The sequence below is a fragment of the Lycium barbarum genome, chromosome 3 (assembly GCF_019175385.1).
Source record: "Lycium barbarum isolate Lr01 chromosome 3, ASM1917538v2, whole genome shotgun sequence".
NCBI classification, from domain to species: Eukaryota; Viridiplantae; Streptophyta; class Magnoliopsida; order Solanales; family Solanaceae; genus Lycium; species Lycium barbarum.
The window spans coordinates 64,528,898-64,550,293 of NC_083339.1; the positions used below are offsets into that span (position 1 = coordinate 64,528,898).

General features: G+C 36.1%; 1 protein-coding gene and 2 long non-coding RNA genes across 3 annotated transcripts; 2 read left to right on the forward strand and 1 right to left on the reverse strand.

Annotated features, from left to right (window-relative positions):
- Positions 1–1,401: 1,401 nt before the first annotated feature.
- Positions 1,402–4,216, reverse strand: LOC132631485 (uncharacterized). Its single transcript, XR_009578848.1, has 3 exons — positions 3,645–4,216; positions 2,694–2,759; positions 1,402–1,764 (listed from the first exon to the last, which is right to left on the reverse strand). It is a non-coding gene; the product is annotated as an uncharacterized LOC132631485 (long non-coding RNA).
- Positions 4,217–5,474: 1,258 nt separating this feature from the next.
- On the forward strand, positions 5,475–7,271 carry LOC132630918 (uncharacterized). The gene has a single exon (XM_060346501.1). It carries the CDS (start codon positions 5,475–5,477, stop codon positions 7,269–7,271), a length of 1,797 nt encoding a protein of 598 aa, XP_060202484.1.
- A 12,424-nt stretch (positions 7,272–19,695) lies between these two features.
- Positions 19,696–20,792, forward strand: LOC132633896 (uncharacterized). Its single transcript, XR_009579918.1, has 3 exons — positions 19,696–19,828; positions 19,939–20,056; positions 20,523–20,792. It is a non-coding gene; the product is annotated as an uncharacterized LOC132633896 (long non-coding RNA).
- The last annotated feature ends 604 nt before the right edge of the window (positions 20,793–21,396 follow it).

Here is a 21,396-nt window from a genome sequence, read left to right on the forward strand (position 1 = left end):
CTGACGGAGGAGGATGTCTGCCTGACTGCTGCTGCTGAGGCTGTCCGCCTCGAGAATCTCCAGAATAACCTGCGAATCTGGCCCTCTTGGGCGGCCTCCTGTCCCGATCTCTGCTAGAATAATCAGCTCTATGTCGGTCCTCCATACCCAGGGCATAAGCCTGTAGTCGGGCAATATCCATGTCTGCCTGCAATGCCACCGCCATACAGCCATCAATCAAATAGCGGTCTAACCCCATCACGTATCTGTGCATCCGATCGGCCATATCTGCTACTATGGCAGGTGCATACCGGGCCAAAGAATCAAACTCCATGTTATACTCACGGACGCTCCGACCCCTCTGCTGCAGATGCAAAAATCGGTCAACCCGCGCCCGCCGTAACTCTGGGGGCAAAAAGTGGTGAGTGAAAGCAGTCACGAACTCGTCCCAAGTAGCTGGGGTAGCACCCTCACCCCTGGATAGCTCCCAGGACTCATACCAGTGAGCAGCAACATCCCGTAGTCTATGCGAAGCCAACTCAACAGACTCAGTCTCTGAAGCCCTGACCAAATCTAGTGAGCGCCGCATCCCCCGAATAAAGTCATGGGGGTCCTCGTCGGGCTTAGACCCGTAAAACTCTGGAGGGCCACATAATAGAAACTCTCGAACCCTCAGGTTGTCACGCCTATCGTCATCATCATCATCTCTCCGCCCGCGTCTGCGAGCCTGTCCCGCTACCAGAGTGGTCAATAACTGCACAGCCTCTCTCAGTGTCCTGTCCTCCGCCCCTTGCTGAGGAGCTGGAGGCGCGGGAGCTGAAGCCCCTTGAGCTAATGGTGAAGCTGCTCCAGACTCCTCTGACGATGAAGACGTAGCAGAGTCGGCTGGCCGGGACGTAATATCACGCATCATCTGAGCAAGGGTCCGAGTACCCTTCTGAGCCCGGCTGGTCTCTCCTACTACGCCCTTTTTCTTCTGGGCGGCCGTCGCCTTTTTCGGAGGCATCACTGAAAGAAAAACAACAACAGATCAAAACCGAATCATCCTAATAGCACAGTTCTATCGCACGATCTAAGATCAGAAGAAAAGACAACATCCTAAATGTCCTGTAGCCTCCTGTTTATAGATGTGGTGCACAACACACCGATAAACAAGACTCTACTAGACACGATCTGTGGACACTCCGAGGACAAACCGCTCTGATACCACTTCTGTCACGACCCAACCCCGTAGGCCGTGACTAGTGCCCGATCTGGGCACCCGAACCCCTCTATTAAATATTATCTCAAATTCTATCAACTCATTCTAGTATATGGCGAAAGCCGACAAGGCTTTATTTCAAATTTAGGTAATTTCCAGAAAAATTTCGGCAGAGTTTCCTTTGTTTTACGGACTATCCAATATACCCTGCACGCAGAAAATACCAACGAAAGCCACACAGGGCTAACCAAGCAATATATAAACATATGCGGACCGGCCGCCTCGGCGTATAGGGTCGCCCAAACAACATATGCGGACCGGCCGCCTCGGCGTATGTGATCGCCCAAACGACATGTACATACATTCATACAGAAAGACCCTAACCCACAAACATGTCCACAGACCTCTAAACAGACCGACAGAATCATATGACGGGACAGGGCCCCGCCGTACCCATGAACGAATATATACAAATGCACTAATAAATATATATACCAAAAGTATAAGCTCCGGAAAGAGAGGAGCACTCCGAATAGTAGAAAGGGTGTCCTAAACAGGTGGATCACCAGGCTGTGCGTCTGTACCTGCGGGCATGAAACGCAGCCCCCGGAGAAGGGGGTCAGTACGAAATATGTACTGAGTATGCAAAGCAGAAGGTACAAAAATAAATCTGAATAATAATCGAATCAGATATATAGAAAATAATACATATCAAAATGTTTATTTCCAAAGTATAAATTATGCATAGGGCACTGGAAAATGTGGTCGCCCGCCTGTCGATGGCGCCACAACACAGCATAACACCAGAAAGTTTCAAATCTCCGAATCCCCGTCACACATCACAACACAGCATAACGCCAAACACAGCATAACGCCAAACATAAGTGGAACCCGGCCCTCGAGCGAGGAGCACGGTGAACCATAAACACAGCATAACACCGGAATGTATCAAAAAGCGCACGACAACAGAACCGGCCCGGGAACCGGCGAACGATATCATAGTAGGCACGAGCGGAGTAGTGAGGAATCATATGCATAAAATCATTATTATAAATCCGAAGGATAAGTAAAATAGTCATATTCGAAATCGGAATGATAATTATCACTTTTTGATTCAAAGTTGTCGAATTTACATAAAGGGCGTCGCGGGACCCACGGACGAGTATAGACCCGAACTGAGCCCGTCTATGAAAAACATACTCATTTTATATCATACAAACTCCTACGAAAATTTCAAAGCAATCCGAGCTTTTCTGAGGAAATTATGGGCGTTTGAAGTTTTGAAATCGCTAAAGAATGAACTTTAAAACAAAAATCAGCTTTCGTGTAATCTTTACAAATTATGGATTCCAAGAACATAAGGATCAATGTTTTGCCATGACAAGGCAAGGATGCCAAAGAACAAATGTGATTCATAAACATGCTCGGATTGTGAGAATAGAGTTTCCTCGAGGCTTATATCATAGCCTATTTTAACTAAGGCATGCCGAAGAAGGAGGATTACTTTACATACCTCGTACGCACTCCAAGCGAATCAATCTAAAGCTAATCCAAATCTACGCCTCGGGCTCCCCAAAGTCTACAAATACGCCAACGAATACCAAACATTAGCTAAGGGCACTTAAGCCATTCATTCCAACTATTCATTAAATTTTACAGAAAATTCGGCAGCATTTCCCCTATAAATAGGCCATCCCGAGAATTTAACTCGCTCAAAATCAACAACAACAACAACAACAACAACAACAACAACCAACCTAGCAACATCGATAATCAATTCGAAAGGCAAAATAACAATAGTAACTTTCTTTTACATCATTCAACAACTTTCCAACTATTCGTTTCAACGGCTTACATTCAAGCCACAATATAGCTCATACATTCAATTGTCAACCCGAATTCTTACCAACAACATGCAAGAACTTTCTAAACAGTTTACATAATTTTTCCAACAATCCAATAATTTAATCCAATGTGGCCGAAAACAGCCCCAAACCGAGAGCAGCCCCCTATGCCACACTTCTCAACTTCTATTCATGATTTGTGTCAACAATCCACAATGTAACGATATAATTCTCATAAATATACAAATTACGTCAAACGCACAATAAGCCTCAAATCAGTCCGCAACAATTCACCATATCATTTTGGGACATTAAACTCTCATTTCCAACATAAAAGTCATCACAACAACCATTAAAACGCTAAGCGACATTAGTGTTCTTTGGCATATAGCATGACCCATATTCATCTATCACTACACATATACATATATTGATGATTCTTAGCCATCCTACACACTACAACAATTTAACTCGCTGCAAGGAATTTATTCAACACCCAATCAAAATACCCATTTACACGGCTAACTTCAAACCCACCATATCTCACAAATTTCACCCATATTAACATACTGCAACAAGCATATAACACTCACAACTCATAAAACAAGAGAAATTCTTACCTTTCTTCTTCAATCCCACAAATAGTTAGGGTTTGTGATCTTGCCAAACGGATGATTTGATCGCCCCAACAACACTTCCACACTACTTAGGGACCTCAAAATAGTGGGTTTACACCAAAGAAATAATTTTGGGATGGCTTGAATTGGATTTGTTTTTTTTTTTGTTCTTGGCCGTGTGGTTGAAGTTGTTCTTCAACTTCTTGCTCTTTTTTTTTTTTTTGATGGAATGGTAGAAAAGATGACTACTTGGTCATCTTTTGTGCTTATATGAATATTGTCCAAGTGTCCATGGCCCACACATGGGGTGGACCAATTAAAATTGGCCACACAATGTGTGGGACCAATTCCCATTTACATGGCCACCAAGGAATTTTTTTTTTTGAACAACATTTTAGTTCCAATTTTATGAATTGTAGTCCCAATTTTCCCTAAGTGTTCAATGCCATCAATTTCATACATGACTTATATCTCAAATTAAAATCAAATGGTCAAAAGTCCCGACTTCAAATCCCGGAATAATCTTGGCCTTAAATTATCATAGTTAATCCGGGTTGTTCCAATGTATAAAAATACGGGACTTAACAGAAGGGCAAGTATCAACTATATCACTGTGGAAGATGAGTATGTTGCTTCCAATAAAAGGCCTTCAGTGTTTGATCGTCTTGGAAAGTCGGCCACAAAAGCTTCTGTATTTGAGAGATTTGGGCCGTTAAAACTGAAGAAGAAAAGGAAGAACAAGTTCCACAGAGATTATCAAAGCGTGAAAACGCTTGCTTTGCCTGGAACCCAGAGGGATATACAAAGTTTGATTCCTTCTAGAATGAGATGACAAACAAAGCTTGTGGTTTCATGTGGGGAGGTGCTAAAAGAAAAGTCTCACACTGTAGTGTATACCAAGGAGCGTGACGAAGATGAGGAGAGTGTAGGTTCTTCATATCATATTACTGCACAAAGTGATCAAGATACTTCATTTCAGATAGAGGTTGTCGAGAAGTTAGAGGACATTTCCTCGTGTTACCACATATCTTTCAATGATGGCGATCCTCGAGAGGATGAAGATGCCAGAGATGCTTCTCCAGAACTTGAATAAGGGGTGAAGACCACAATAAACTCTTTGAAAAAAGTTAATCTTGGTACTGTTGAAGACCCAAGGCCCACCTACCTAAGTGCTTTTCTAACAGGTGATGAAGAAGACACTTACATGAAAATACTCAAAGAATATAGGGATATTTTTGCTTGGAGTTATAAAGAGATGCCTGGATTAGATCCCAAAGTAGCAATCCATCATCTGGCGGTCAAGAATGGTGCCCGTCCTGTTAAGCAGGCGCAAAGGCATTTCAAACCAGATTTGGTTCCTTCAATCGGAAATGAAGTCAACAAACTCATTGAAGCTGGCTTTATTCGTGAAGTTAAATATCCTACATGGATTTCGAGTATCGTTCCCGTAAAAAAAAGACTGACCAAATTCGAGTTTGTGTTGACTTGAGGGATCTTAACAACGCATGCCCTAAAGATGATTTCTCGCTTCCCATCCCATAATTGGTGATTGATGCTACCACTGGTTACGAGGCGATGTCTTTCATGGATGGTTCATCTGGCTATAACTAAATTCGCATGGCACCAAAAGATGAAGAGCTTACTGCATTTCGTACACCTAAGGGTATTTATTGTTACAAAGTGATGCCTTTCGGTTTGAAAAATGTTGGTGCCACATATCAAAGGGATATGCAGAATATCTTTGATGATTTGCTCCACAAAAATGTTGAATGTTATGTGGATGACTTGGTGGTAAAATCAAGAAAGAGGAGTGAACACTTGCAAGACCTGAGAATGGTGTTCGAGCGACTTCGGAGATATCAACTTCGAATGAATCCATTGAAATGTGCCTTTGGAGTTACTTCTGGAAAATTCCTTGGTTTCATTGTTCGACATCGGGGAATCGAAATTGATCAAGCCAAAGTTGATGCGATTTTGAAAATGCTCGAGCCTCAAAATATTCATGAGTTAAAAAGTCTGCAAGGGAAGCTAGCTTATATTAGGAGATTCATTTCGAATTTAGCTGAAAGGTGCCAACCATTCAGTCGTCTCATGAAGAAGGGCGCCCCTTTTAAGTGGGACGAAACATGTACTAGTGCCTTCGATAATATCAAGTCATATTTAATGAAGCCTCCAGTTCTAGTAGCCCCTGTACCTGGAAAACCATTGATACTGTATATTTCAGCACAAGAAAGGTCGGTTGGAGCATTGTTGGCCCAAGAGAATAGCGAAGGGAAAGAAAATTCTCTTTACTACTTGAGCAGAATGATGACACCTAATGAGCTGAATTACATGCCAATTGAAAAGTTGTGTTTGGCGCTAGTCTTCTCGATTCAAAAGCTGAAGCACTACTTTCAAGCTCATAGTGTTAACCTCATTTCCAGAGCAAATCCCATCAAGTTTGTTATGTCAAAACTAGTCCTCAGTGATCGACTAGCAAGGTGGTACCTCCGGTTTCAACAATTTGAGATTACGTACATCCCTCAAAAGGCTGTAAAAGGACAGGCATTGGCAGACTTCCTAGCAGATCACCCGATACCTGATGACTGGGAGCTAACTGATGAACTTCCCGACGAAGATGCAATGGTCGTTGAAATTCAATCTCCGTGGAAAATGTACTTTGATGGTGCTGCACAATGTGATGGAGCTGGTGCTGGTGTGGTGTTTGTTACTCCGCAGGGAGAAGTTCTACCATACTCCTTTACTTTGACACAACGTTGCTCCAACAATGTCGCTGAATATCAAGCACTAATACTTGGACTTGAAATAGCCGTCGACATGAAGCAGTTGCAGTTGCAAGTCTTTGGTGACTCTCAGTTGGTGATCAATCAACTCTTGGGAAGCTATGAAGTCAAGAAGCCTGAATTACTCCCCTATCATGGTTATGCTCAGAAATTGATAGGATGGCTTGGTGATGTGACTCTTCAGCATGTTCCTAGGAGGGAAAATAAGAAAGCCGATGTTTTAGCTGCTCTAGCTTCTGCGCTTATTCTGCCGGATCAAACACAAGTGACTATCTGTCAAAAATGGGTAGTACCTCCGTCAAATGAGGATGAAGGCGCGGAAAGTGAGCTTGAGCATCTCGTAGCTGTTTCTGAAGCTGCAAAGGAAGACTGGCGACAACCCATCATTGACTACTTAAGTTATGGGATACTGCTAGAAGACTCAAGAAGAAGAACTGAGATTCGTCGTCGTGCGCCTCGATTCCTTTACTACAAGGATACCTTATATAGAAGATCTTTTGAGGGGATACTCTTGCGATGTTTGGGGGAGGATAAAACAGTCCAAGCTTTGCAAGAAGCACATTCAGGAGTATGTGGATCACATCAATCTGGACCAAAGCTCCACTTCCACATCAAAAGGATGGGATATTATTGGCCAACGATGGTGAAAGATTGCTTGGACTATGCTCGAAGATGCAAGGCTTGTCAGTTTCATGCGAATTTTATACATCAGCCGCCCGAAGCATTACACCCGACCATCGCATCTTGGCCATTTGACGCTTGGGGGTTAGATGTCGTTGGTCCATTGCCGAAATCTTCTGGTGGACACTTGTACATCTTGGCTGCAACTGATTACTTCTCAAAATAAGCCGAAGCTGTCGCTCTTGAAGAAGTGAAGAAGGAGAATGTTGCGAACTTCATCCGAGTAAACATCATCTGCCGCTTCGGCATTCCTCGTTACATAATAACGGACAATGGCAAGCCATTTGATAACAAATTGATGAACAAGATTTGTGATCTCTTTGACTTCAAGCAACGTAAATCTTCTATGTATCATGCTGCCGCCAACGGTCTAGCTGAAGTGTTCAATAAGACTTTGTGTAACTAGTTGAAGAAGGTTGTCTCCAAGTCCAAAAGGGATTGGCATGAACGAATGGTAGAAGCCTTGTGGGCATATAGGATAACTTATCGCACACCAACGCAAGCAACCCCGTACTCGCTTGCTTATGGAGTTGAAGCAGTCCTACCACTTGAGCGCCAAATACCTTCCTTACGACTTGCTATTCAAGAAAGGCTCATTGAAGAGGAAAATGCTCGATTGCGTCTTGCAGAGTTAGAAGCACTTGATGAGAAAAGGCTGGAGGCTCAACAAAATCTTGAATGTTATCAAGCCCATCTATCTCGTGCCTTCAACAAAAAGGTTCGCTTGAGGTCCTTCCAAGTGGGAGATCAAGTCCTTGCAGTAAGAAGACCTATCATCGTTTCCCATAAGTCTGGGGGCAAATTCACTTCAAAATGGGATGGACCATATGTCATACAAGAAGCATATTCAAGTGGCGCTTACAAGCTTGTTGATGCGGATGGCTTGAGGATCGGTCCTATCAACGCAAATTTCTTGAAAAAGTACTATCCTTGAAGTAAGATGGTGTTCTTTAAGGCACGAGCATAAACTGCATGCAACTCCTGGACCGCAAGAGTATAAACTGTGCACGGCCCAAGAAAATGTCTGCTAGGTTGAAAATCTCGCAAGAGGCCGCCTAGGCAAAAGTTAGGACACAAAAAAAAATGTCCTCTAGGTTGAAAATCCCGCAAGGGGCAGCCTAGGCAAAAGTTAGGAAAAACAAAACTCATTTTTCTTAACTACGGAATGACTTGATCCTCTTCACCGAGGTACGTAGGCCGCTTAGAGTTTTATTCTAGGCTCAGTCTCATGAGTTAAAAAAAATACATCATTCTATGTGTTGTTCAAGTGAAGTATGATGAAGTGAACTCCGCCTGACCATGCACATGTAGATCATATATACAAGCATCCTTTCATTGAAATTCGAACCTTCACCAAATTTTGATGGTTCAATGGGGGAAAATCTCCATTTCCATGGGTTTCTCCAACGGGATAACTGTAATCTCTTTGCAAGTTGAAGTCTAAAAATACGCAAGCCTTCAAGTTGAAGTTTCAAATCCACCATGTCTGCAAGTTGAAATCTTAAAATTTAGCAAATCTGCGGGCTGAAAGTCTCAAATCTACCAAGTCTGCAATTTGAAGTCTTCAATTCCTCTGAATCTTTAAGTTGATGTTTCAAATCTACCACATCTGCAAGTCAAAGTATTTAAATATGCCAAGTTTGCAAGTTGAAGTCTCGGATCTACGAAGTCAGCAGGTTGAAGCCTCAGATCTACCATGTTTTCAAGTTGAAGTCTTTAAATCCTCCAAGTTCGCAAGATGAAGTCTAAAATCTTCCATAACTGCAAGTTAAAGTCTTCAAATCCTCCAAGGCTTCCCAAGCCTACCGTTCTTAGGGAGGGGACGAGTATCCATCCCTTTGCGCTCGTAAGATTACCTTACCGTTCTTAAGGCGGGGACGAGTGTCCGTCCCTTTGCGCCGTAAGATTACCTTACCTTTCTTAAGACGGGGACGAGTGTCCATCCCTTTGCGCCATAAGATGACCTTACCTTTCTTAGGACGGGGACGAGTATCCATCCCTTTGCGCCGTAAGATTACCTTACCGTTCTTAAGGCGGGGACGAGTATCCATCCCTTTGCGCCGTAAGATTACCTTCTTCTTCTTCATGCATGGGTCATCCCCTTGAACAAGAACTCATCATTGTCATTTGGACCTACATTAAAAAAAACAAAAAAAAAAAAGAGGAAAAGTAACGATAGACACGAAAGAAAAGGAGGAAGAAAATCACCTTCGTGTTAGCTCATAAACACGTCGCTCGTTGTTGCTCAATTGATACAATGGAGGGGTTTATATAGCCTGTGAAAGATAGAACAGAAGATATGATTTTCGATGTGGGAACAAGTTTTAAGCCGCTAAAACAATTTGACACCAACATGGACTGAGTATTAATCTTCAAAAGGAATTTGGCGAGCACCGCCGCAGTGGAATCCTAGTTCAACTCCTATTCTACCTGAAATCCAAGTCCTACTAAAAATATTGTGACCTAACATCCAAGTTCTACTAGTAATTCACGTGGCTTCGGTGGGAAAATTACTGATGTAATGAACAGGCCAAATGAGACAAGAATTCAATCATGGAATAATTATTGCCGAACAAATGGTATTAAATTTTGTTTCCCACGGAAATAGATGATGTTACCATCAGTTAAAGTCAAATACTTACCCAACTCATGGAGGAAGAAATTCCATACATATTTGGCAAATGGCATATAGCCTTGGTCGGTTGGATACATTAAAATGGACGTTGATAGTATTTAATGAGATGCTTAATGACTATGTCTCAGGGAGCACTTTGAGAGGAAAAATACATGTGGATGTTTATAATTTCCTCAAATACTTCAAATATTGTCCTCGAAATTCATAGCCCGACAAGTCTTGAAGTAGGGGGTATTTGTGGACAATGATATTTTATTAAATTTAATCAACCAGAAATTCAGATTACACTCAATATATATTTTTTTGGTAAATTAAATTCATACTGCTAGTTGATTGAAAGCAAATAACAAAAAGAAAAAAATAACTTTGAACTTCAACTAAGAGTACTAAGTTAGAACAAGGATGATAATAATATAATAAATCCAAAATAAACTTGCTTCGCTTAGAGGCACGTTAAAACGTTTCTTGAAAATAGTTGGAGTCTCTCCCACGACAAACGGAAGAATAAATAACAACTCTATCTTCGGAATTCAATTAAGCCACAACAAGTAGCATTCAAGAAAGTTGGTCTTCTATTCTTGAATTGGTGATTTCATCTTTTGATCAATGTCCCTCTAAAGGTTTTAGGGGAAATTGTTTTCTTGAAGTGCTTGCCTTTTCCAAAAGAATGAAACAATATTTATAGGATAAAAATTACATAACATAAAAGTCTTCATTAAATAGGATTTAAAATACGTTCATGAATTTTTCTTAAAATACATGCAACTTTCATGTAACTTTAAAGAACCTAAAACGTAAAATACTAAATGAAGTCACGGGTTCGAGCTGTGGAAACAGCCTCTTGCAGAAATGCAGGGTAAGGCTGCGTACAAAAGACCCTTGTGGTCCGACTCTTCCCCAGACCCTGCACATAGCGGGAGCTTAGTGCACCGGGTTGCCCTTTTTTTTTTACATGCAACTTTCATGTAACTTTAAAGAACCTAAGACGTAAAATACTAAATGAAGAATGTGTCTTCAAATTCACATTCATTTAGTTTGGAAAAGTTTTGTCAAATGAAATGTTTCAAAATTAATTAAAACATTAATCTTAACAATCCCCCACTTGTTTCAAGAAATTTTGAAAATATTTTTGAGACATTAATCTAGTAATATGCATCAATAATGGTATCTTTTGGACTTGAACCATTAGCTAGTGAATACTTTCTAAATCATTGACTACTTAGTGAACGAATCTTGAACTAAGCAGTTCATTTAATGAAGTAGAAAAATTTCCACGCACATTACTATGTTCACGTGAAAATCGTAATCCTTTGACACCTTACGGTCATGTGTCCTGAATTCTTCAAACTAAGTGCTTTAAGATTTCCCTGTTAAAATTCTTATTGAAGCGGCCTCCACTTCGCACGTAGCGCGGCGAATTCATCAAGAGGAACTTTGGATACTCTGACCAAATAGTCTATGAATCCATTAAGAGAATTTAATCTCATCCTCTTTTACAATAAAGTGTCGGTAAATCTATCAAGAGGGTTCCTACACACTCCAACCGAAATTGGTTTATAGACTTATTAAGAGAATATAATCTCATCCTCCTCTACAGTAGGAATATTGGTAAATCTATCCAGAGTCGTCATACTAACTCCAACCGAGATCGGCCTTATAGATTTGTTAAGAGAATAGAATCTCAACCTATGCACATTTACTCACTCTTTGAAGAAATGGAAACTTTATTGATGTGCTCCACAATTGTAAATTTACTTGTTTTTCCCTTTGAACCTAAGATTGCATCATTAGGTAGGGTTACTATAAAGTACAATTAATTTACAACAAGCTTTATTCCGATCCCTTTACAAGTTTCCATTACTAACTCTTTGCCTAACCCTTTAGACAAAGGATCTGCTAGATTAAATCTGGACTTCACATAGTGAAGCGATATTATGCCATCCTCCAATAGTCTTTTCACATGATTGTGTTTGAGACGAACTTTTCTCGATTTGCCATTGTAACAATCACTTGAAGCCCGAAAAATAGCAGCCTTATTATCACAATAGATAGTCAAAGGTGGCACTGGCTTACTCCACAGAGGAATATCTATGAGCATACTTCGAATCCAGTCAGTTTCTTCTCCAGCAGAAGACATAGCTATAAATTCTGACTCCATGGTTGAGTGAGTAATACATGTCTACTTCTTTGATTTCCAAGATATTGCTGTTCCAGCCAAAGTCAAAATCCAAGCAGTAATAGATTTAGAGTCATTAGGATTAGAATTCTAAGTAGCATCACTATAGCCTTCAAGAACTGCTGGAAAGGTGGAATAATGTAGGCCAACGTTAATCCTGCCCTTTAGATACCTTAAAACACGAATTAAGGCATTCCAATGTTCAACTCCGGGGTTACTAGTAAAGTTGCTCAAAGTTCCTACTACATAACCAATATCTGGCCTGGTACAATGCATGGCATACATAAGACTCCCAACAATCTGAGAATACATCAATTGATCAATAACGTCACTAGAATTTCGCACTAGTTTGATGCTAGGATCAAATGGTGTAGGAGCAGGCTTGACATCAAAATGACCAAACCTCTTCAGAACTTTCTCAATATAACTTGCTTGAGTAAGAGTCAAACTATTAGCTGATCTCACAATTTTAATGTCCAAAATTACATCATCTTCTCCAAATCCTTTATTTCAAACTGAGAAGCAAGAAATGATTTTGTTTCTTTAACTCTTTCAATATCAGTTCCAAAGATCAACATGTCATCCACATAAAGACAGATTATAACTCCAGAATTTTCTTGAAATTTACTGAATATGCATATATCTCCACCATTGATTGAGTAGCCATTAGAAATCATGGCCTTTCTAAATTTCTCATGCCATTGCTTTGGAGCTTGTTTTAATCCATAAAGAGATTTAAGAAGCTTACAAACTTTATGTTCCTGACCAGGAATGATAAAACCCTCTAGTTGTTTCATATAAACTTCTTCATCTAGATCTGCATTCAAAAACGCAGTCTTCACATCCATTTGATGAATTATCATATTATGAATTGCTGCTAAAGCAATCAAGAGCCGAATAGATGTCATCCGAGCTACAGGTGCAAAGGTATCAAAATAATCAATATCTTTCATTTGAGTAAAACCTTTTGCTACCAAGCGAGCTTTGTACTTATATATAGTACCATCAGATTTTAATTTCTTCCTAAAAATCCATCTACAACCAATAGGTTTACACCCAGGAGAAAAATATGATAAAATCCATGTATTATTTGACATGATAGAATGCATTTCATCATCAATAGCTTCACGCCAGAATGGAGCATCATGGGAAGATCCTGCTTCAGCATAACTTTCAGGATCTTTTTCAACCAAATAGACTTGAAATCAGGTCCAAAGTTCTTTGGTTGGGTTGATCTTGTACTGCGTCTCAGATGGCTTTCTTCCAAGGACTCAACTGTTTTTCTTTTAAGAAGAGATGTAAAAGAACTTGCATCTTGTTCTAAAGATTCTTTTTTCTTCGGAAATAGATGATAAAAAAAATTAGCATGTAAGGATTCAATAATTGTGTGAGGACTCGAAGTCTCAAGATTTAAGAATCTATAAGCCTTACTCGTCTGAGAATAATCAATAAACACACAATCGACTCCTCTATAGCCAACCTTAGCTAAATGTTGATATGGTAATCTAACATGAGCCAAACAACCCCATACTTTAAAATAATTTATATTTGGCTTTCGGTTCTACCAAAGTTCATAAGGGGATGCCTCAAGTTTCTTGAAAGGTATTCGATTCAAAATATGATAGGCTGAAAATAAGGCTTCAGTCCACAAATTTCCAGGCATACCAGATCTATGAAGCATAGAATTAACCATTTCTATGAAAGTCCTATTTTTCCTTTCTGCTACACCATTTTGTTGTGGTGTATAAGATGTAGTCAATTGTTTTTCAATGCCTTCTTTTTTCACAAAAATCAATAAAATATGATTTTAAATATTCTCCACCTCTATCAGATCTAATTAATTTTATCTTCAAACTCAATTTATTTTCAACTTCTGCTTTATATGTTTTGAAAGACTCAAATGCCTCATCTTTTGTTCTTAATGGAAAGACATATGTATATCTTGAGTAATCATCAATGAAAGTGATAAAATATCTCTTTCCATGACGTGACGTGACAAAACAATCCATTTCACAGATATCGGTGTGAATTAATTCCAAAAGTGTGGATGTCTTTTCAACCGTCTTAAAAAGTTTCTTTGTTATCTTGCATTTACTACAAGTAAGACACTTAGTAGTATGATCTTTTACACAGTCCTTAATTAATCCATTTTTCACCAAAAGTTGTATGGATCTAAAATTCACATGACCAAGACGTTCATGCCATAAATCTAGAGACTCCACAATATAAGCAGAAATATTTTCATTATCAATATTGAGTTTAAACATTCCATTTGTAGCATAGCCTTTTTCAACAAATGTGCCACTTTTAGACAGTATAAATTTATCTGCCTAAAAAATCATTCTAAATACATGCTTCGAAAAAAGCGTACCTGACACCAAGTTCTTCCGAATATCAGGAACATGCAATACTTCCATCAGCGTGACTATCTTTCCGGAAGTAAACTTCAATTCAACAGTTCCTTTTCCCACAACCTTAGCAGAGGACGAGTTTCCCATATACAAAACTTTATCGTCCCCCACTAATTCATAGGTCTTGAAAGCATTTCGATCACTTGATATATGATGAGTTGCGCCAGTGTCTATCCACCATTCCACTTGATTTCTAGCTACAAATGCTTTTGTAACCATTGCCACAAATTCATCTTTTCCATGGTTATTTGCCTTTTCTTTCTTCTTTTCAGCTTTAAAATTTTTACAATCACGCGCATAGTGACCAAATTTGTGACAATGGTAACATTCAACCGACTTAGAATTGGTACTAGTACGCTTGAAATTTGTACTTCTCTTTGCCTTCGAAATTTTCTTATTAACAGATTCCTTCTTGGTTGATTTTTCTTCAACCACATGAGCTTTCATGACGGTTCCTTCAAAATATTATTGTCACGATATCGAGTCTCTTGTTCAATTTGCAAATGCTGCAACAATTGCTCAAGAGTCAAATCTTCCTTCTTGTGTAAGAGTTTGCTTCTGTATTCTTTCCAAGAGGAAGGAAGTTTCGAGACAATAGCACCAACATGAAAATTTTCATCAAGAGCAATTCCAGAGATACCAATTTTATTAGCTATAAGTTGGAATTCTTTCACTTGTTCAGTGATAGACTTATCATCAACCATTTTGAACTCCATATAGTTTGAAATAAGAAATTTCTTTAAACTGGCCTCTTCCGCCAAATAGATATTTTGGAGAGTGTCCCAATATCCTTAGCAAATTTGCACTTGGTATAATATTGATCATAAAATTTGTTGGACATTCCTCCAAGAATATAATTCTTACATAAATAATCATCATCTTTCCACTTGGCAATTTGTTCTTTAATCAAAGTAGCCTCGTCAGTTGCTACCTCAGAACCAGGAGCATTAGGAAAAGGTTGTTCAAGAACATATGCCAACTTCAATCGTCTTAAAAAGAATTCCATCTTTCCACGCCATCTAAGAAAGTCTTTGCCATCAAATATTTCAAAATTAGGATTAGGCAAAGATGGAACACCATTCAATGTTGATGTAGTAGCCATGGAGACAACTATCTTAAAATTGTTAGAACAAGGATGATAATAATATAAGAAATCCAAAATAAACTTGCTTGGCTTAGAGGCACGTTAAGACGTTTGTTGAAGGTAATTGGAGTCTCTCCCATGAGAAAACGGAAGAATAAATAAAAACTCTATCTTCGGGATTCAACTAAGCCACAACAAGTAGCATTCAAGAAGTTGTTCTTCTATTCTTAAATTGGTGATTTCACCTTTTGATCGATGTCTCTCTAAAGTTTTTAGGGAAAATTGTTTTCTTGAAGTGCTTGCCTTTTCCAACCGAATGAAACACTATTTATAGGATAAAAATTACATAACATAAAAGTTTTCATTAAATAAGATTTAAAATAGGTTCATGAATTTTTCTTAAAATACATGCAACTTTCATGTAAGTTTCAAGAACGCAAAATACTTAATGAAGAATGTATCTTCAAATTCACATTCATTTAGTTTAGAAAATGAAATGTTTCAAAATTAATTAAAACATTAATCTTTAACATACTATTCCAAGATCCTACTGGCTCCTTAGCCAATACTACTCCACCATTAGCGCCCCCCCCCCCCCTCCCCCACACCCACGCGCGCACACACACACATCTCCCCCACTCCCCAAATGGAAGTAACACTACAACATAAAACATCTATTGCTACGAAATCTTAGCTACAAATTTAAAAATTGTGGCTAGTACCTAGTAATAGCCACGAAAATTAAACTTTCATAGTTATTTACAAATTTGAAAAATTTCTTACCCACAAAAATTATATTGGCAAAGCTAATTCCTTATTTTTTGCTATGATTGTTAATTATTGTGGCAATATAATAGCCTAAATAGCTACAATAAAATTTTGTAGCTAATCATAAGCTTTTGCTACACGCCAAAAGTAACTGTGGCAATAATAACTTGAATAGCTACAAACTTATTGCTACACTAAAATTTTGTAGCTAATCATAAGTTTTTCCTATGCGCCAAAAATTACCGTGGCAATAATAACCTAAAGAGATACAAATTTATTGCTACAATTAAAATTTGTAGCTAATCATAAGCTTTTGCTACGCGTCAAAAGTAACTGTGTCAATAATAACCTAAATAGCTACAAACTTATTGCTAGACTAAAATTTTGTTGCTAATAATAAGTTTTTCCTACGCGGCAAAAGTTACCGTGGCAATAATAACCTGAATAGCTACAAATTTATTGCTACGATAAAATTTTGTAGCTAACCATAGGTTTTTGTGAAGAGTCAAAAGTAACCGTAGTAATAGTAACCTTTTAGTCACAATCAAATTATATGAAACAAAATGTTGTAACTAAATAATATATAATTTTGCTTCAAGTTATAAAAAGTTATGGCAATAGTTAACTTCATAGCTACAATTATTTGATATGACGAAATGATATAACCACTGATTTGTTGCTATGATAAAATTTTGCAGCTAATTATTAATTTTTGCCATGAATTAAAATATACTGTAGCAAAAGTAACATTTTAGTCACAAAAAATTATTTGTAATAGAATATCGTTGTTGCAAAGATGTATTTGCTTGAAGTACTAAATATATGTGGCAATAGTTGGCTTAATAACTACAATTATTTGTCTTGAAGAAATGATATTGCCATGAATCTATTACAATAATAAATTTCATAGCTAATTATTAATTTAACTTGAGTTGAAATTTATCGTAGCAATAGTAATCTTTTAACCACATTAAATTATTTAAATAAAATATAATAGCTAAATAAATAGTTTTACTTTAAATTATAAAATTGTGGAATTAAATGGCTTAGTAGGTACAATTAATATTTTATCATGAGAAAGTATATAGTCAACAACATCAAAACTACTATAAACTTTCATAGTTAACTATAATTTTATCGTACAATTGAGGTTACCATTGCGATAGTAATATTTTAACCACAATAAATTGGATCATAAATTAATTAATGAATATACGTTTATTCCATTACCAATATCATGGTTGTTCTAGAAATTATGACAATTCAATTTTATAAAATAAATAGATTTTCCCTCAAATATAGGGAAAATAGTAATTGTGTACATATTGAAGAATTATAAACAAAGATTGAAATGCAAAATATAATCTTCAATAAAGAAAAAAAGTATATGAAAATAGTAACGGGTTTGAGATGAAAAATAATTTTTGTCACTAATATTTGTGCTAACATCTATTAAAAGATCTAGAGACAGTATCTCTATCGCTAAAATCGATAGATGAATATATTATTATTCGATTAATAGATGAATAAATTGGGTCGTGAGAGAATTCATAGATGAATATATATTTACTCGATTACCAATATCATGTTTGTTCTAGAAATTATGAAAATTCAATTTTATATAAAAATAGACTTTTCCTAAAATATAGGGAAAATAGTAATTGTGTAAAAATTAAATAATTAATTAACAAATATTGATATGCAAAATATAACCTTCAATAAAGAAAAAAAAAGTATATGAAAATAGTGGCGGGTTTGAGATGAAAAATAAATTTTGTCGCTAGTTTTTGTGCTAACATCTATTAAAAGATTTAGAGGCAGTATCTCTACTGCTAAAATTAATAAATGAATATAATATTATTCGATTAATAGATGAATAAATTGGGTCGTAAGAAAATTCATAGATGAATAAATCTTTAATCGATTACCAACATCATGATCGTTCTAGAAATTATGAAAATTCAATTTTATAGAATAATATATTTTTCCTAAAATATAGGAAAACTAGTAATTGTGTACAAATTAAAGAATTAATTAACAAAGATTGAAATGCAAAATATAATCTTCAATCAAGAAAAAAAAGTATATGAAAATAGTGGCGGGTTTGAGATGAAAAATAAATTTTGTCGCCAATTTTTGTGCTAACATCTATTACAAGATTTAAATGCAATATGTCTATCGCTAAATTTAATAGATGAATAAATTGGGACGTGAGGAAATTCATATATGAATAAATATTTCTTCGATTACCAACATCATGATATGATTGTTCTTGAAATTATGAAAATTCAATTTTATGTAAAAATAGATTTTTCCTAAAATATAGGAAAAATAGTAATTTTGTACCCATTAAGAATTAATTAACAAAGATTGAATGAAAAATATAATCTTCAATAAATAAATAAAAAATTATATGAAAATAGTGGTGGATTTGAGACAAAAAGTCGCTAATTTTTGTGCTAACATCTATTACAAGATTTAGAAATAGTATCTTTGTCGCTAAAATTAATAAATGAATATATTATTATTTGATTACCAATGTCATGGTCGTTCTAGTAATTATGAAAATTTTAATTTTATATAAAAATAGATTTTTTCTAAAATATAGTGAAAATAGTAATTCATTTACAAGAAGGGGATCTTGTCTCTTTTATGACTATTATTCGATATGTTATAACATATAAAAACTTTTCAATATTTATCATCATTTAAACGATTTTAAAACTTATATATGATTGATATAGACAATTAACTAATATATTGAAATTTAAGTTAAATAAAGAATTAATTAAATTTGAACATCTAATTATAATACAACAACCACATTCCCAGTGTAAGCTCACTATTGGGGTATGGGAGGATGAAGTGTACGCTGACCTTACCCCTGTCTTTGAAGGTAGAGAAGTTGTTCTGATAGCCCCTCGGCTTAAAGAAAAGTAGAGAAAAGCAATCCGAAAAAAGAAATAAAATATAATAACAAAAATCAGTATGAAAAAAAAAAGAACAATAACGAGCATCTAATTATATTACATTTAAACAATTATGTGCTTGTATATGATTACATTAATCACTAATTATATTCGATTTAAATAAGCACAGAAAGTTAATTAATTTTTTAGTGTATTAAAATTTTAGTAACTTACTATTACTATAAATCTAATTAAGAATTTTTAATATAATTGAAATAGAAGCATATGAAACGCTAACACTATCATAACCCCATTTTTAAAAAGTATTATATATGAGTTTTTAAATAGCTACCTAGTTATAATTGTTGGTAATCTTTCGAAATTTTATTTTTGTTGCTAAATATGTTGATTATTTTTAATAATTTTTATATTTTGGACTATATAATACTTGAAAAATATATTTCAGAATATCAGTTTTTCCATTAAAATCATTAATTTGTTCCTTATTATTTAATGTAATTAAAAATAGTTATAATCCTATGTTGCTTTTTAATAGGTAACATTTTAACCACAATTTGTTAATTAAAGAAGTAAATGGTGTATAAAACAAGAAAGGGACGGTAATTAGACAAGAAAAAAGATCCCAAAACCTAGCCCTCAATTTCTTTTCATCACCAGCCGCCACACCCCTCCCCGCTTCCCAATTTCTTCCGTCAACCACTGAATGAGAAGAAAAATAGGTATCTCTAACATGGAAATTTTTTTGTGCTTTAAATTTTTTATGCCTTATTCAGTGAAGAAGTTCCAGAGAATTGGCGTTTCTGTCTCTAAAAACAACTTCTTTTGCTAGGTAATATTTTTGTTAAACTTATGTTCAAGTGGAGATTAGGTTTCAAGATCAATGATATTGTGGAATGCATTGCTGAAATTTGAGTTGGACGGAGAGAGTTATCATAAATTTTGTGCAGGTATTTCTTTTTCTTTTTAAATGTCACTCTCTGTCATTATCATAGGAGCAGTAGTATACAATTATGTATTTTTTTACTTACTTTTCTTCTTCCTCTTTATCATTTTCAATGTGTACTTCATCCTTAGTTTGTATCTCATGTTAAATCAAGCATCTTTATTCTTCTTCTTAGTTTATTTGGGAGAGAAAAGTTTAAATCTTTATGCTTATTACTCCATTAGATCGGTATCCAGTAAAAACTTATTAATATTTGGTTGAAAGTTTTGAAATGTGATTCAAGAGATGCTTCTTCTTTGATTGACATTTTGTTAAAAGAAGTTTTTGGCGCAAAAGATTGAGTCTTCCGAATTTTTTGGCGCTTTGCTATGCTGAAAGCTTCATTTCTATCAAGTTATACCTGTTAGAAATATTTATGTGATCAATTGTTTTCTCTTTTTAGTATTAACTTATTTTGCTTAAATTGACAGGTAGATTGGTGGAATTATCAGAGTAGCAATCAAGCTAAAATGTATATTGATCAAGCTGAGATGCAGTCAGGGATCGTGGAAGGAGAAGATTGTACTGTTTTGGATCTCAGGAAAGATAGTGCTAGCGTTATAGAAAATTTATGTACAATGGTGTTCTGATGCTATTAGTACTGGTACTACATATTTGTTCGTTCTACAAAAGTAATACTCCATCCGTTTCAATTTATGTGATACTATTTGAATTTCGATAGTTAATTTTCATTATTTTAACCGTGAATTCGGATATATATTATCTTTAAGTAATTTATATTTTTAGAAACTACATAAAAAGTACAATAAGTTGCAATAATTAACAATTCAAAATATTTAAAGAGCATGCAAGTAAATCGTGGTCAAAGATTTTTTTTTGTTTGATTTCCGAACAGCGAAAAGTGTCACGTAAATTGCGATAGAGCAAGCAATTTCTTAATTTTCTTATTTTATTTTATTACGCCTTCCGTTCTAAATTATGTGGCACCATTTGACTTGACGCAAAATTTCGCAAAGACTTTTAATATTTGTGGTCTAAAACATAACCTATACTATATTTATGTAGTTATGAATCATTTCATTAAGGTAAAAAGAGGACTTTAAAGTTAAATTGTTTTAGTTATATAAAAATGATATTTTTTCAGAGTGTGTCACATAAATTTGACGGAAGAAGTATGACATTAATGTTCACAAATCTCATAAATATGTTTTTTCTTAAATTGAATTTAATTAAACACCGTCACAATTAAACTCCAATCGGTTATAAAATATCGGCCAATGGTTAAAGTGAAGTCATGTTGGCATTTGGCAGAGAAAAGCAATTGAAAAAGAAGGAAGAAAGGAT